We start from the raw sequence: 16002 nt of genomic DNA on the forward strand, positions 1-16002 counted from the left end.
CTGTCAGGTCCAGTTCCACACTGATGGTTCTGTTGTTCACTGATGATGCTCTTGTCGTGTTTCAGGTCATTTCAGGCAGCGCTTCATCATTTCTGTACAAACGTTTGAATAAAACATGAAAACTGTCAAACTGTGTGTTGTGACTGTTTCTGATGTTTCTGTGTTCAAACTGGGATCAAAGAAATAAAAGTGATGTTAATTTCTGGGTGTGATTCTGAGATGATCTCTATTTTACAGACATTAAAACAGTTTGAATGAAACAATATTTCAGATACGTCAGATTTAAAACAAAGCGTCTAACAAACAGACAGTTTACTGCCCTGACAACTTCATTAATGAAGATTTAAAATGAATATTAATTGAAATGTGTTTGTTTCAGCTCCCATGTTGATGACTGTGACGCCCTCTACTGTCCTAAAACCAGCCTCTGTCTTCATGAAGTCAAACCTCTGTCATCACATTTGGCTGCATTAAGACAACAGAGGAGGGTTGTGATGATGAGACGCTCCAACTCTCACCTGAAGTCACTCTTTTCTTTCTCCTCACACCTGCTGCAACACATCACTGATCACATGACTCATTGTTCAGAGGAAAACGTGGGTGAAGTGTGTGAACGTGTGCGTGTGTGTGTGTGTGTGTGTGTGTGCTGCACTCTACAATCAAACATTGTTCTCCTGATATTTCTGGTTTGGAATGAGTTGCAGGTCTCAGCTGATGTACGGTGCCGACTTTACATGAAGTAGAATGACACAACAGACTTGATGCAGTGATGTAACAGTGTGGATGTTCTGTATGTCTGAATATCAGCTGCAGGTCAGACAACAAGCAGCAGCAGCAGCACATCAGTGAAACGCAGCCTGCAGCAGGTGAGTTCTGTTACTGAAATGTTACTGTGGGCTTTGTCTGTTGCTCTGGGTCAGGTGTGTGCACCTCTGTCAACATACAGTTGGACATCAATGTGAACATCTTATCCAGAGAAGATAGACGGTTTGAAAGAGGAGTAAAAGATCCACGTATGTCAAACTGTAATGATGGTCTTTGAACAGAGGAGGTGGACTAAGACGTCACTTATCACCCTCCTGCAATGCTGTACTGAGTTCTCTCACCTGGGCTCACCTGGCCTTAGTAACACACGTGAAGGTCAGTTGGGTCAACGACCTACAAGTGGCCCTGATGACTCTGTAAGGACACTCCCACACAGAGTTTAAGAGCCTGACGATGTTACACTTTGTTGTAAATAGTTGAACCCAGAAGTGACAGTGAGACAGAGAGTAGTGAGCAATCAGCCTCTCAGTGCATCTCTGCAAGCACAACAGGAAGCAAAACACCAAAACACAAAAACCCACCACAGAACAACGACAGACTGACTGTTGACTCCTCTCCAGTTAGTTAGAACTGAAGAAGCCTCTAAACATCTTCAGGAAACTGAAACATGTCCAGTTGTCTAAGATTCAGCACTTAGAGTTACTGTGACCTGGATGACTGAGAACCTTCAGCAAAAGTTAGATTTGCCTGTATTTTGTCCTATATTTAATTAAATATTGTACAAAGACGAGATATTTCAGGTTCAAACTAATGAACTATGTTGATTTCTGAGCTTCTTGTGATTCTGATGGCATCAACACGCTTCAAACTAGTTTGGGATAGTGGCAACAAAAGACTCCACAGGTGAGCAGGTTCACTGGTAACAGGTGATGGTGTGATGAAGGCTCAGTCAGTCACAGGTCAGGTTGGAGCAGGTTCAACTGTGAAACTCATGACACACACATGACTGTATAAAGGATGTTAGAACATGTTCTCAGGAACACTTCATAAACTGTTGTCAGTGAACAGGTTGATTGTAAATGACTGCACTCTGGTTTTATTCAGGTTTTTACACAGTGTGACGACTCAGAGTTAGAAACTTTATGGTTAAGTTGTTACTGAGAAAATGGATTTCAAGCTTCCTGTCATTCACGTGTGTGTGATGAGTTTGTCACGTATCATTTCCTCTTTTGAGAAGGCAGCTGTTTTCCACTTCTGTTGAAACAGCATCTGTGGTTAACACATGAGCTCAAGAGACTTTTATGTTTTGTTCCAACAGACGGAGGTTAAACCAAATGTAAATAAATTGATTGCAGTTTTCTCACTGATATATTCTAACATTTATATATATATATATATATATATATATATATATATATATATAGCTTGTTTACTTCACATTGGAGACACAAATTGTTAGAAATATGTTTGTACGTAAAAATAAACTTCCATATTAAATCTGAATGGGTCTCCTTTCACATCCAGATTTAACACTTCACTTCTTTTGTTTACATATAAACATGTATTGCTCTCAGTCAGGTGTGTGCACCTCTGTCAACATACAGTTAAAACACCAATAAAACAGAATGTTATCATTTGCAGATATTTTGTCCGATATTAAATGAAATACTTTACAAGACGAAATATTTCTGGTTCAACGGTGAAATGGCTGTAGAGGTAAAGTGGGTCAGTAAGTAATCAGAAGGTCACTGGTTCAAATACCTGCATGTTGAAGTGTCCTTGAGCAAGACACTGAACCCCAATTTGATCCTGATGAGCAGTTGGCACATTGCATGGCAGCTTCTGCCATCAGTGTGTGAATGTGACAGAATTTGTAAGTCACTTTGGACAGATACGTCTGCTAAATGCCCTAAAATGTAAAAAATGTAAATGTAATACATCTGTGAGAAATTAGTGGAGCTGTTAAGCTCAATAATCTTGCTTTTTGTGAAAGAAGCATGAAACTTTCAGGGTTTGTTCTTGATGACCTAAGCTTTGATTTAAGATGTGGAGGCATCCTCAGTTTGACCCCTGAGGTCAACTAGAGGTCACTGATCTCACTGATAAATTTTTTTCTTAGCTTAACATGAGTAATCAGCTGAGAAAGTTTCATGGTGATATCTATCATTAAATTTTTTTTTTACCCTATTCACCTGTAGTGTCTTGTATTTAAGCCACTCACATTCTGAGTAACCTTCACTGCACTTAATGATGTCGACCTCTTAGAGTGCTATCAATGGCATAAATGAGTTTCTCATGCCCAGAAGCTTGGAAATACATATTTGGTTTACATTTTTATCACATTTAGATCCTAAGATACACACATTTACAATTTTGTGCATGAAAATGACATATTACAGAAGTCAGTGACCTCTAGTTGACCTCAAAGGTCAAACTGAGGATGCCTCCACATCTTAAATTAAAGCTTAGGTCATCAAGAACAAACCCTGAAAGTTTCATGCTTCTTTCACAAAAAGCAAGATTGTCTATATTTTAAGAGCATAACAGCCTCACTTAATAGAAAACGATCTATTATATTGTAATTATTCTCCTGAATGCTGTTCAGTGGTTCCAACATGTTCATGCTCACCAACTGTGGGAAGCTGTGTGTTAACTGAGGGCAGTGTGGGCAGAGGTAACCAATGTTAACCCCATGCAGGGCACATAGCAGGTTTTCTGACTGTTGGGTTTACCAACATTTTGTGTCTGATACTCTGACACTCCTGTGAAATGAGCTCAGGTCCTCTCCATCAACTCCAGTTACTAATGTGTTCAACTGAGTTTAAACACACAGTATTAACTTCTGCCACGAGGAATCTCTCAATCTAACCGATGAAATAAAGACAGTTTGAGGTGTTGTGAAGCAGAGTGGGAACATGGAAGTTGTCAGTTCTGAAATATTCATACAGGATGTGCTGCAGCCCTCACTGCTTGCTGGCTGAGAAACCTCAAAAGTTTGTGATGAACCAATCAGGTTGTTCAGGTTTCCTGTGGAGCTCATTTATATAGAGCCTCCGTCAGAGTGTTGAGGAGTGTGTGAAGCTCCGTCACATAGAGCCTCCATCAGTGAGGTGAATCCTCAGAGGACATCAACAACTATGGAGCTTCTTCCTCTCGTGTGTCTCTGTCTGCTGAGCTGCTCTGGAGACGGTAAGAAAACTGATCATCATCACTGACACTTTGTCATTTCACTCCTCTTAATTATTTTTCACTTTGTTGTCATTAGGGTTGTTTATAATGCCATCAAGAACACGCCTGAATCAGGAGTAGGTGGAGCACTTAAAGTATCCTTGATAAATAGCAGCAACTATGCTCAGATGGGGGCTTGAAAACTGTTTAAATGTTTTCTTTTTTATTCCATCGATGGTGACATGTTGTGGTTTCTTGCTTGTGACAAATGTACTTATTGTTAGTCACTTTGGACAAAAGCATCTGCTTAATGCCCTCAATGTACATGTAAAATGAGTCAGGTGGGGCCCCTCAGGGAGATCACATCTTGTGATGTCATTCTAAACTTTATGACACTGCTGTTGTTTAAGGGTCATCAGCCCTCGGGGCCCCTATGGGCCCCCTGAACAGCAGCAGTCGAGTTCTGTATGTTCTCAGAGGTCAGAGAGTCACAGATTAGACTTCACACAGAGAGCGAAGCAAATTTTGCCTCACATTATATGCTTTAGTTTGATTGCACGTTTATTTACGCAAACAGACAGAAAACTTTCAAACATAAGCCATCAGATTAACAACCTGCACCGAGTGTGTGTGTGTGTGTCGGTGTGTGTGTGTGTGTGTGTGTGTGTGTCGGTGTGGGTGTGTGTGTGTGTGTGTGTGTGTGTGTGTGCGTGTGTGTGTGTGTGTGTTCAGTTTAGCCTCTGATAAATGTCAGCGCTCACCAGTTAATCCGGTTCTTTCTGTTATCCTGCAGTATCTTCTATTTTTTCCATTTCTATTCTACATGTTCATAAAGTAAAGTATATTTCCCTCCATTCAGCGGTCAAAGAAGATAGTTGAGAGTTACAGTAGAGTACGGTGGATTTTGCAGCTCGTTTTAGCAGCAAGAGTGAAGATAAATCCACTTCTTTTATCTAAAAAGTTTAAAAAACCAACTCTAGGGGTTTTTTTCTTCCAGAAGCTCTGTGCTCTGCCCACAGCTGTCTCCTCCACAGCTCAACAGCTGCAGCTGCTGTCTGCAGTCTTTCATTGATCTGACCCACTAACACGTGTCCGTCCTCTCCTCTTGTCTGTTTGTGCAATAAACCAGACAGCAAGCTAAAATTATTTATCTAATGTTTGCATACCGACATCAACACTACAGTCAGGCCGGGAGGTTAGGCCCAGCAGTCAGCTTGTGGGTACCTGTCACTCAAAGAGGCCACGTCCCTGATTATGTATAACTTTAGTACATAGGCCTATATATTTTTGGGGGGAGTGACACGCAGCAAAGGGCCCCAGGCCAGGACTCAAACCTGGGGTGGCTGCAGCGACGACAAAGCCTCTGTACATTGGACGCCTGCTCTACCCACTGAGCTAAAGGATTATTTAGAACTTTAAACCTTAAAGACCGTGTAAAGCGGCAAAAAAAAAAAATTGTGTTATGAGTTTGTCACACCATAGAAACATGTATCATTGACCACTGAGCCAAATTTGAAAGATTAAAAAAATTGCTAAGTATATATACAGGGGTTATGCAGCGCGGGGGGGACACGTCAAGTTAATGACGTCGGTGTCTCCCCAGGTGTTCCCCAGGTGTTCCCCTTGTCTATCTAAACCCGCGGACAGTTTATAATCATATAGATGCTGTTATAACGTGTAGTGATTGAGATCCTGACCCACCAAACATCCTGGAAAGTGATGGAGTGAAGTTTTTTGTGCTAAATGACATAATTATACATAATCACCATCAGTAAACAGGACGCTGTCTGACTCTGTCAGTCGTGGGGACGGAGGCTGTTTTCTGGGGGAAAGTTCCCTGTAGTCTCGGTCAGGAGGGCTGAAGGTCGCGGTGATTTATTTTCGTCAAACACTCGGTGAGTTAAAGTCTTTGCCGGTGACAAACGCTGTTTTCTGAGCAGATAGGCTATGTTAGGAAGAGTCGGTTGGACAGACAGGAGGACAGACGCTTCTCCACCAGAGGAGGCTCGTCCATAGAGGCAGAGGAGGTTGGTCCTCCTCTATTTTTGAGAGGCAAGAGGAAGATCAAATTTTTTTTTTAAGAAAGAGTAACTGGTTGAAATAAATCATTACCAAATCTCAGTATCATTTATAAAATATTATATATATATATTATATCATTAAAAAAAGTTTCTTCTTTGGAAGAAAATCCACTTAAAACGGTTGAACAGCGACAGCTGCAGACGGAGGAGACAGAGCAGTCTGTGAGAGGAGCAGGGAGCAGGAAGGTGGGGGCTAGAGGAGGACGGAGGGCTTCTGTCCTCCGTGGGAGGGATCTCCTTCCATTCACTCAATGCATTCAGGATTTTTTCATGCTGATCTATGATTGGCTAAGATACGTAATTTGACGCGCTAAGGGAGGACGTCCTCCCTTACCAATCAGCAACCAGAATACAAGATTGACAGCAGGTTGGTCCAATAACAGTTCCCAAATTTCATTCTCACATTTATACAACCATAAACAAAAAATACTACTATGTATTTTTCAGCTTTCACTGCCAGCCATGCTCGGACAAGAAATATGGAGTTTTCAGCGATATTGAAATCGGTTTCAAGGAAATATAAGCACATTTCTGAAAGAAAAAAAACTGTTAGGAGAAATCAGAGAGAAGTTTCGTTTCTTTCGTACAGAGCAGCAACAAAGACACTGTCGTGAAGGTCCTACGTTGCGTGCTAAGATAGCACAGGGGGTAGCGCAGTTGCCTGCTAGTCAGGTGACCGGGGTTAGAATCCAAATAGAGATAGAATTTTATTTATTTGTTTTTTTTTTTTTGTCTTGTATATTAGCTTTTTAATGAAATGTTATTTAAAGAACATTGTTTTATTGCTTAATTTTCATTGAATATAAGAAAGTAGGGTTAATTAGTTGACTTGTATAAAATAACATGACACCGTGGACTGGTTTTCGTCCTGTCCTCCCCAATTTTTTCAGTCACCAGCCGCCACTGTTCTCCACGTACAGCTGTGGTATTTGTTTTCCTCATATAAGTTGCTAAAGACAGTTACAGTTACTACGTTACTTTTGTTCGGTCATGTAACGTTGCTTTGTGGGACATTTCTCTGTATTTAGTTGAGTGAAGGACCTGTGCAGTTATCAGACTGTCAGACCGACACGCCCTCGCTCCGCGCCTCCGGATTATCCGTTCACACTGGGACGGCTCACCAATAATGTGGCCCTGATACTGATAATTAACTTTACTGTAAGATTAAATATGCTGAAAATATGTCAGTACAAGCTCGACACAAGCAAAACTATCATGTTAGAGGAAACAGGTGTTTGAGTTTTTGTCGCGTAAAGTTGTTATCTGACTTTGTTTCCTGATGACTCTGCATGTTAACATACTGAGTAACATGTTTTTATCTTCCAGCTGTCAGAGTGCTCGTGGAACAAGACAGTGATGCAGTTTTACCCTGTTTGATCAGCCCTAAAAGGAACCTCTCGGGAAAGGCTTTTGACTGGAAGAAAGATGAAAGTCGGAAGGAGAAGAAGGAGGTGTTCCTGTATGATGCAGGCCTTCATTACAATAACGGACGTACAGGTCAGGATGAGCAGTTCAAAGGTCGAGTCTCATTTTTTGAAGATGAACTGCAGAACGGCAACGCCTCCATAAAGATCCAAAATACAAAGATGGCCGACAGCGGGAACTACAGCTGTGATTTTCCACGTCTTCAGAGTCAAACATCCATCATTGAGCTTGTTGTTGGTGAGTGCTTTCATTAAACAGTTAAAGATGTCGCTCATTTACTGCTGCGACTGGTTCCAGAGTCCCAGATGGACTTTTGTTCAGTGGTCAGAATCCACATCTGGCAGGGCCTCGAGCCCACAGAGCTGCAGCCACATCTGGAGAGACCACCTCTGTATCAAACATGCTGATATCAGAGACACACTGCAGATTATGTCTCTCTGTACAATGAAGCTTCAGCCGTCTGTAGGAGATGAAATATGACTTTTACACAGTATTACCTGTCTGTTTTTAAAACTATCTAACGTGTTTGTTTTGCTTTTCAGATCAAGTCTTAAGAGACAGAACAGGTGAAGTGTCAGGTGAGTCCTGATTGTGATGACGTCACTCTCCACCTCTACATGTCTCTGTGAATGTCTTCTTGGGCTTCTCAGGTTCACGTGGGAGTAGGTGTGTGCATGTGCGGAAGTGTGTGCGTGTGTAAAGGTGTGCACTCACCTGTGACACAGATGATGAGAGAGACAGGGTTGGGTAGTAGCCGTAATTTTTGTTGACCGCTACCCACTCATTCATTCATCACTTTTTTATCTGTTTAATCCGCTGGTTTTCATTATTCCATGTATCCATATTTGCTGCGCTGTAATACCTCTGTACTGTTCGTTCATAATAAATGTACCAAAGGCATCTTTGGATCTCAGCGTATCTGTTAACATAGCCTCCTAGCGCGTCACAAATCTGCGAACCTGAGGACCCAACCTCGTACTCTCAGCGGCCAAAAGGTTTGTCAAGGAAGCCGCAACAATTATAGTTATACAACAACATCTTTTAAGTCCAAGAAGACTGTGTGTTATTAAATCCAATACTTTTATTCAGATTGTCTAATTACATGAAGAAGTTATTGTTCAGTATGTTACAGTAATATTATTAATCACTGCATTTCCCAAAAATCCTCCATTTCAAATCTTTTTACTGACATAAAAGAATAATGTCATCTACTTTATTAATGTAGTTTAGGTTCATTCTGGGTTCATGAATTTAACTTTATGTTTTATGTCACAATCCTTCTGAGTACCAACATCACAATATTCCTTTTATTATTGTTTATCTCAGTAATGATCAAATAGTTTATCTGTAAGCTGAAAGAAGCTCTTTCTGCAGCAGCAGTGATGATGTCAGAGTCATCCTCTGACATCATCAATAAACTCTGACATCATCAAACTCAGGACAAAAACTCCTGTTGACCTCAATCAAGAACTGATTTTAATAATATTTTGGTGCAAAGACCTTCATCAGCCTCCATCAGGAAAAAGCTGCGATGTTGCTTTTTGTTTCCTCCTTTAGTGTGATAATATGATAAACTAGGTTTGTCAGTATTATCCAGAAAATTATTCAAATTCATAATATTGTTCTTATAATCATTCAAATATGCTTAAAATTCTTTAAATGTCTCTAAAACACACTAATCACATTTCCTTGTACTTTTTGTTCAGATAAAAATACATTTATAGCATCACAGATATTTTAGAAAATAAATCAGAATCAATATGACTGTACATTATTGAGCTAGACAACTTTTCATGTCACTGGTGTTTATACTCACATTTATCCCAACTCGTGCATTGCCCGTAGCAAGCATGTATTCCTATAGAAAAGTGGGAGGTTAAAGAGCAACTAAACCCCTCAGTTTTGGATGATGTGCTCTAAGCTGGAAATTCAAAAAATGCCTTGATGATGGGCGGGGCTCCAGGAGTACTCTCCGATTCCCCCCTCCCCCCTAACCGTCACCACACTACACTACCTACTCAATAATCACTATGCCTCTCTATTCGCAATTCTCTCAATCCAACCTACTCGCCACAGATTCCAGATCAGCAGGTGCTAGTTTTTATAGGAGGGGGCGGAGCTAACCGTGGTGGACCGTGAGGAAAGCTGCCTCCAAAACGTCATCTGCCTCCATCTCAGCCAATAGGAAAATTCGATTGTAATAACCGGGTTTCAACCCATAGAGGGCAGTCACAGAGTTGGACCAGAATCACTAACTAACACTACTTTATACCCAAATACATTGGTTTTCAGCAGAAAAAAGTGGTTTGGGGGTTTAGTTGCTCTTTAAGGAGCTTTTTCATGGATGGCCAAATGAGGCTGTGTTTGAAGGTGGGACGTCAGGGATATAATTGGTTGTTTTTGACTACTTTTGATTATACCATTATATTTCACCTTAAACACGATTTACCTTGCCTTACTTGGGGTAATTATGACACACTGTATTAATACAATAGACCTAAAATCACAAAATAACATAAAATCAGAGTAGAAAAAGTTAGATTTTTGCTGTGAAAACCTCAAATATGTTTAATGAACCATTTGCATTAGTTATAATGCAAATATAAATTGTTGTTTGCTAAATTTGTGCATAAGTTTGTGAAATGTACAATGTTATTGTGTAACTATTTACATTTAAATGCAGGCAATGCCTCAGGCTCCTCAGCTCATTCCTGTCTGTTCCACTGTCTGTTTTGACTCACAACACAAAAAAATGACTCCACTACACACCAAACACTACATTACATTACACTCTGCAGTGATTGGCTCCGGTGGACAATGCTCACGGAATTTGTAAAACATTTCTGAAATAATTAATTCATGGTATCATTGTAGTCCAAACAAATCCGACGTTGCACACCCTTGAACCACGCAGCAGCCATGTTGAAAGTCTCAGATCAGTCTGATCCTGATCCGCAGAGATATTTGAGGCACAGACAGACTATTCCTTGCTTTTATAGAGACATAATGGAAATTCACCATTATCAACTTATCTTAGTGTTTTTTTAGCAAACCATAATCAAAATCTTCTATCCTCCATCCCTTCACAGTCTTCCCTCGTTGACATTAAACACTCGTATGTTTAATAAAAATAAAAAAATAGACTCAGTTAACTCCTTCACAACCTTCTCTTGGCAGAATATCAACAAACTTTATGGTTAATTTTTCTGTCAGGCAGCATAAATAAAGTATTTCTCACTAACATGTGACACATCAGGTGTGTTCACCTTTGAAAACTATGCTTCTGCCTCAAACTGTGAAAGTTTAAAATGTTTGAAATATCGTCCCATAAAATCCTGCTGGAGGCTTTTATTGTGTTTTTCTCTTCACAGTAAACTGTATACAAGCAGAGTGTAGATGAACAAAATCACAATATGACATTAATAATGCTGAAACTGTCTCTTTATAATCTATTGTTTATATAATGTGTTCACAGGTGCAGCTCCAGAGCCATATATCAGTACACTTGAAGATAGAAACCTCTGGTCTCTGCTGCAGTGTGAAGCTCACGGTGATCCACTTCCTACATTAAAGTGGGAGGACAGTGATAACAACACTCTTCCTGCTGCGAAGACAAAGATCTCAGAAAGAGAAGGTCGTTTTTACATCACTGTCAAGATTACTGTGACCAAGACCGACAACTATCGCTGTGTAGCTACACAGGAGACACTCAGCCATCAGGTTGTTGCTGTGACGTCTGTGCATGTCCAAAGTGAGATTCTTCCTAGTTGTGATTTTAATATGTAAATAATTTTAAACATTTTAAACTGAGTGAAACATTTGTGTACAAAAATAATGACATTGTTTCATCAATCATCAGAGATTGGATTTCAGTACTGTTGAGTTCTGTTTTATAAGAAAATATAATATTGCTGTAATTATAAATGATTGAAGTTACAGAACAGAGTCAGATTAAAGCTGCGAGGTACGACCTTAAAATTATAACATGATATTTTAAAGCCACATCCTGATATAAGATATGTAACTGGATAATGTGAAATGTTCTCAAAAGAACTTCATAAATGTTCGGACGGGCCACAAAATCAAATATCTGAATATGTTTGACCAGATAGACCCACTGTGATATCAATATTGATGAATGACTGTTGTTACTTTCACAAAACATTAACAGGATGAGATTTGTGATCAATAATCATCATTAATGTGGATATAATGACTCAGTGGGTAAAGAAAGTATTAGAACAAGTAAACAGTCGGTGAGTTCAGAACATGACGTCACTTTACTGTAATGAGCCTTTAAAACCAGGAAACAGTTTTGATATATCACCATGTGAGAATATCAAATATCTAAAACAATATATATTCTCATATCATGATCACAGTTTATATTGTTTATGTTGCTCCGCCTACTTTAGATTGTACAGGTGTTCCTATTAAAGTGTCCACACCCAAACTATGTTAACAGAAGGAGACGAGCTGTTAATGATCCTGTGTTTCACATTTCATAACACATTTTCTTTATTATTTAATGTAAATAGAAACAAACTGTTTACATTAGAGAGATTACACAGAGACTTTATTCATCCCAACCACAAACTGCAGCCCAGTTACACAAGAATCACACAACAGACAACATGGACACACTCACACAGGAAGAGAAGAGTTTACTCACTGAGGGTTTCATTCTTTTATTTCTCACCTACAAACTGAACTCACACTGAAAACTAGGACCAAACTTTAACTGTGAATAAACACAATGATAGTTCCTGTAATAATATGAGATCATGGAGCTTTGAACTGAGTTTCTACTGGACACTCATTAAAACTTGTAATTAGCACCATTGTATTCAGGCTGTAACTACAAGTCTCCAACATTAATGATCATGTTATAATTGTAGTAATCGTGACTATTGAAGCAGCAGAAGCTGATCAGAGATCTGCTGAAGGATTTGATGCTGAAGGATGAATTCAGATTCAGAAATCAGGAGCGAACCTGTTTCACAGCAACATAAATGATCAAACTCTTCAACATTTCAAATCAAATCTGGATCCTGCTGTGATCTTTAGTGAGCTTTAGTTAGCTGAGACAGAAGAATTGTTCTGATTCTATCATTTAAAACTCTGTGTGGAGAGATGTGAAACTGTCTCTCAGTCTATATGTGTCTATAAGAATCTCTAAATATTGATTCTCTTCTTTTATTAATGAGTTAAAGTATATTTATGTTGAACAGTCGGAGCTTCAACAGACTCTCGCTTCATAAAACCTGCGACTGTGTTGATCTGCTGCCATCAGGCCCAATAACTGTGGACCCGACCAGCACCAAGAAGCTCCCAGTGATTTGAATCTTCATGTTTGTGGACAGTAGTCAGTGGTGGAAGAAGTACTCGGATACTTTACTGAAGTGACAGAAGCAGAAACACAAAGTAAAAATACTCTGTTCCAAGTAAAAGTCCACTTGAGTAAAAGTGTCAAAGTGTCAGTAAAAGTGTTGTGAAGAAGTTTTCTATTTGATCAGATGATCCTGTGTTTTTACTGTCAGATCAAAGTGATGAATGGAACTAAGTCCATTTGTTTCTTCACTGCTGGGACCAGAACCAGAAGCAGCCTCTGCGCTGTGGAGCCCAGCAGGAGGAAACTGGACCTGAGATCAGAGCTAACATCACTGTTCCTGCTCACATTCATCCCAGTGGAGTTTTCATGTGGAACAAGTTCAGATCTCAGGAGCAGACTCACCTTTAGTGGTTCTGTGTGGGCTGTGAGGTCCAGTCTGCTGCTCATCATCTGCACTCAGGTTCTGACTCTCACATTCACTTTTATCTGTTTCAGGGTGGGTCATTGGAGTGATTGCTACTTCAGGAGCTCTCATCTTCCTTCCTATGTGTTACCTTCTATGTTACATCAGTCAGTTGTGTGGAAGGTAAGTTTAACGTCTTATATATCTTTATGTATCTCATGTTCAGAGTCTTGACAGATGTTTTATCTCTCTGACATTAATCATTCTGTGTATTTACACTCAGAGGACGATCAAAGTCGGTCAGACTTTCTTCACTGTAACTTTGTTTTGCTTCCTGCAGACAAGAAGAGCGATGGTGAAAAACCAGACCAAGCTGACTAGAATTCAACAACAACAGAACCATTGAAACAACCTGATCCATAAAATAACCAGCTCTGCTTGTGCCATGAAGTTTTCTGCTGTGTGTGTTTCCACCATGTTGGATGATGTGAAGACATTTTGTCTGCTCTTCTTTTATTTCAGGCAGTTTGAGAATTAAAGCTTGTTTTCTAAGTTAATTTCAGGTTGAGGTTCAAAGTTAATGTTGCGTTGAGGCAGATAGATGAGATAAAAGCAAGATAAAATAAATTAAAGCTGTTTGTTGATACCAGCTGTTTTTATAAGATGTCCTCATAATCTGTAACTTCAAGAAATAGTTTGCAGAAACGTACATTTATCCTGGTAATTTGGCCGAGACTAGAACTTGACCGGTGGAGCAGTAATATTCAAATTTGAGTGTATGAGGTCCAAATCTTGTGTTTGTTTGTCATTATTCCGAATATTTTTTGCAACACTTGTAAGGTCGTTGTGTGTCAGCAGTTGTTAAAGTAGTTTAATGTTATCAGACAGATTGAAGTTAACGAGGTGACAACAGAAGAGAGCAGGTGGCCTTTAATGCTGACAGAACTGATTATTAATGAATCGTTCTGTGAAGTGAGAATTAAATGAATTCTGATATTTGGTGAGATTCAGTTCCACTCTTGTGCAGCTTGAAGAGAAAAAACGATGGAGCGAACAAACTTTGACTGTGTTATTAATGTTGTTGAGGACAAAGACGAGCTCTTTCTCTCTGTTCTATGTTGCTTTTATTCTTTTATTTTTATACTCTGATGATCTGATGCGTCTCTAGCAGCTGGTCAGTTAATCACACGTCGCTGGTTGGATCCCCGGCTCCTCCCGTCCACATGTCCAAGTGTCCTTGAGCAACAGGCTGAAGCCCAAACTGCTCCTGATGGTCAGACCAGCACCTTGCATGGTAGCTGACTGCCATCAGTGAGTGAGTGAGTGAGTGAATGGATGAATGAGGGCAGCAGTGATGTATAAATGCGTCTATTTACCAAATCTTCTCAGACTGCTTGTAGAGCTTAAAGCTCCTGACTGAGCTCCACATGTGCTTTAAAACCATCAGACTTCACTGAACTGAAGCTGCTGTTTGGAGGCTGTTGAACTGTCGTGTCTTATTCTGCCAGCTGTTTGTATTATTCTTATTTCACTTTGAGCTTATCTCAGCTTGATCAGGTCATTTCAGGCAGCACTTCATCATTTCTGTACAAACGTTTGAATAAAACATGAAAACTATCAAACTGTGTGTTGTGACTGTTTCTGATGTTTCTGTGTTCAAACTGGGATCAAAGAAATAAAAGTGATGTTAATTTCTGGGTGTGATTCTGAGGTGATCTCTATTTTCCAGCAGCTGTCAGGACAGCAAAGAGACAACAGAGCAGATAAATCCTCTTTAAAACAGGTTTCTAGAGACAGTTTAGCTCCCTGACAGCTTCATGAATGGAGATCACAGCTGAATGTAAAGAAATCCTCATGTGTGTGTAACAAGGCCTGAGTCTGTGAGGAGCAGGGGCGTTGCACCCTTGGGGGATGTGTGTGTTTTAACACCCTCACTTTTTCTGCCGTTTATCGGCAGTTTTGCACAAACGCCTCACTACAGTTGCAGTTTCTCTGGCCGCTTTTGTGCAGCTGCCTCCTCTCCTGTTGCGGCTTCAAACATGACATGGGCTTTGGGACTGACCGGCTGATGATTGGCTGTTCTGCCTTAAAGGGATATTCCGCTGTAAGTTTAATCCATTTTCTAACACACCGTGAAACTGTGTTACACTCCCTCTAGAGAGATCAAGTTAGCAGACCGCTAATTTACAGAGTTTTATCAAGCGGAGGTTAGATGCCCCGGACTATGTGCTGAGACCCTATTTGTACTGTTGCTGAAGTTTGGTGCTGTTCTGAGCATTATTTGTGGCTTTTTGGTGGCGGTTTATATTTGGATCCATTTACTGCAGTGTATTGTTGTCGTGTCGTCACCCACACTCGGGTGTATCAGTGTGTCAGAGTGTGACTGCTGCACCTCCATCATCCTGCTCTCTCCCAAGAGCAGGATGATGGAGGTGGAAGAAGGCTGAAACACAGAACTGACTGAATCTCTTTGTCTGGTGAAACACTCTGACAAACAAAGTCTGCTTTCAGAAGACTTCAACAGATCAAAGTTTAGCTGCTCATCTCTGATGACCTTTATTATCTGATTACAGAAAGACAGCTGTGTGTGAATCACAGAGTATAAACTGCTGACAGGGATTGTTCCTGTCCTCAGCTGACTGCAGACTCAGTGGGCGTGTTCAAGCTGAACTCCAGCTGACCTCCTGCAGCAGCGACATCTGCTGGCGACTGCAGGGCGGAGACACAAACGCTGCTGTGAAGTTGGACTCTCTACGTGACGGGAACAGAAAGGGCTCATAAGAGTGGACAGTACAGATAACTGTAGAGTTGAACCTGTGTTGTCTGCA

At 40.3% G+C, this 16002-nt stretch overlaps 1 protein-coding gene across 1 annotated transcript; it reads left to right on the forward strand.

The window, feature by feature from the left end:
• The first annotated feature begins 3774 nt into the window (after nt 1-3774).
• On the forward strand, nt 3775-15621 carry LOC115582825 (butyrophilin subfamily 1 member A1-like). Its single transcript, XM_030419037.1, has 6 exons — nt 3775-3954; nt 7341-7676; nt 7982-8017; nt 10915-11190; nt 13267-13357; nt 15543-15621. The coding sequence occupies exons 1-6, from the start codon at nt 3903-3905 to the stop codon at nt 15619-15621; spliced, it is 870 nt and encodes a 289-aa protein (XP_030274897.1). The 5' UTR covers nt 3775-3902.
• Nucleotides 15622-16002: the final 381 nt, after the last annotated feature.

This window comes from Sparus aurata, chromosome 6 (assembly GCF_900880675.1).
Source record: "Sparus aurata chromosome 6, fSpaAur1.1, whole genome shotgun sequence".
Classification (NCBI taxonomy): domain Eukaryota; kingdom Metazoa; phylum Chordata; class Actinopteri; order Spariformes; family Sparidae; genus Sparus; species Sparus aurata.

Bases quoted from the DNA above. Each gene is read 5' to 3' on its own strand.
- LOC115582825 (XM_030419037.1), top strand. From the start codon at position 3,903: ATGGAGCTTCTTCCTCTCGTGTGTCTCTGTCTGCTGAGCTGCTCTGGA. The intron at 8,018-10,914 runs GTGAGTCCTGAT...ATGTGTTCACAG, and splicing joins CAGAACAGGTGAAGTGTCAG to GTGCAGCTCCAGAGCCATAT. The intron at 13,358-15,542 runs GTAAGTTTAACG...CGGGTGTATCAG, and splicing joins ATCAGTCAGTTGTGTGGAAG to TGTGTCAGAGTGTGACTGCT.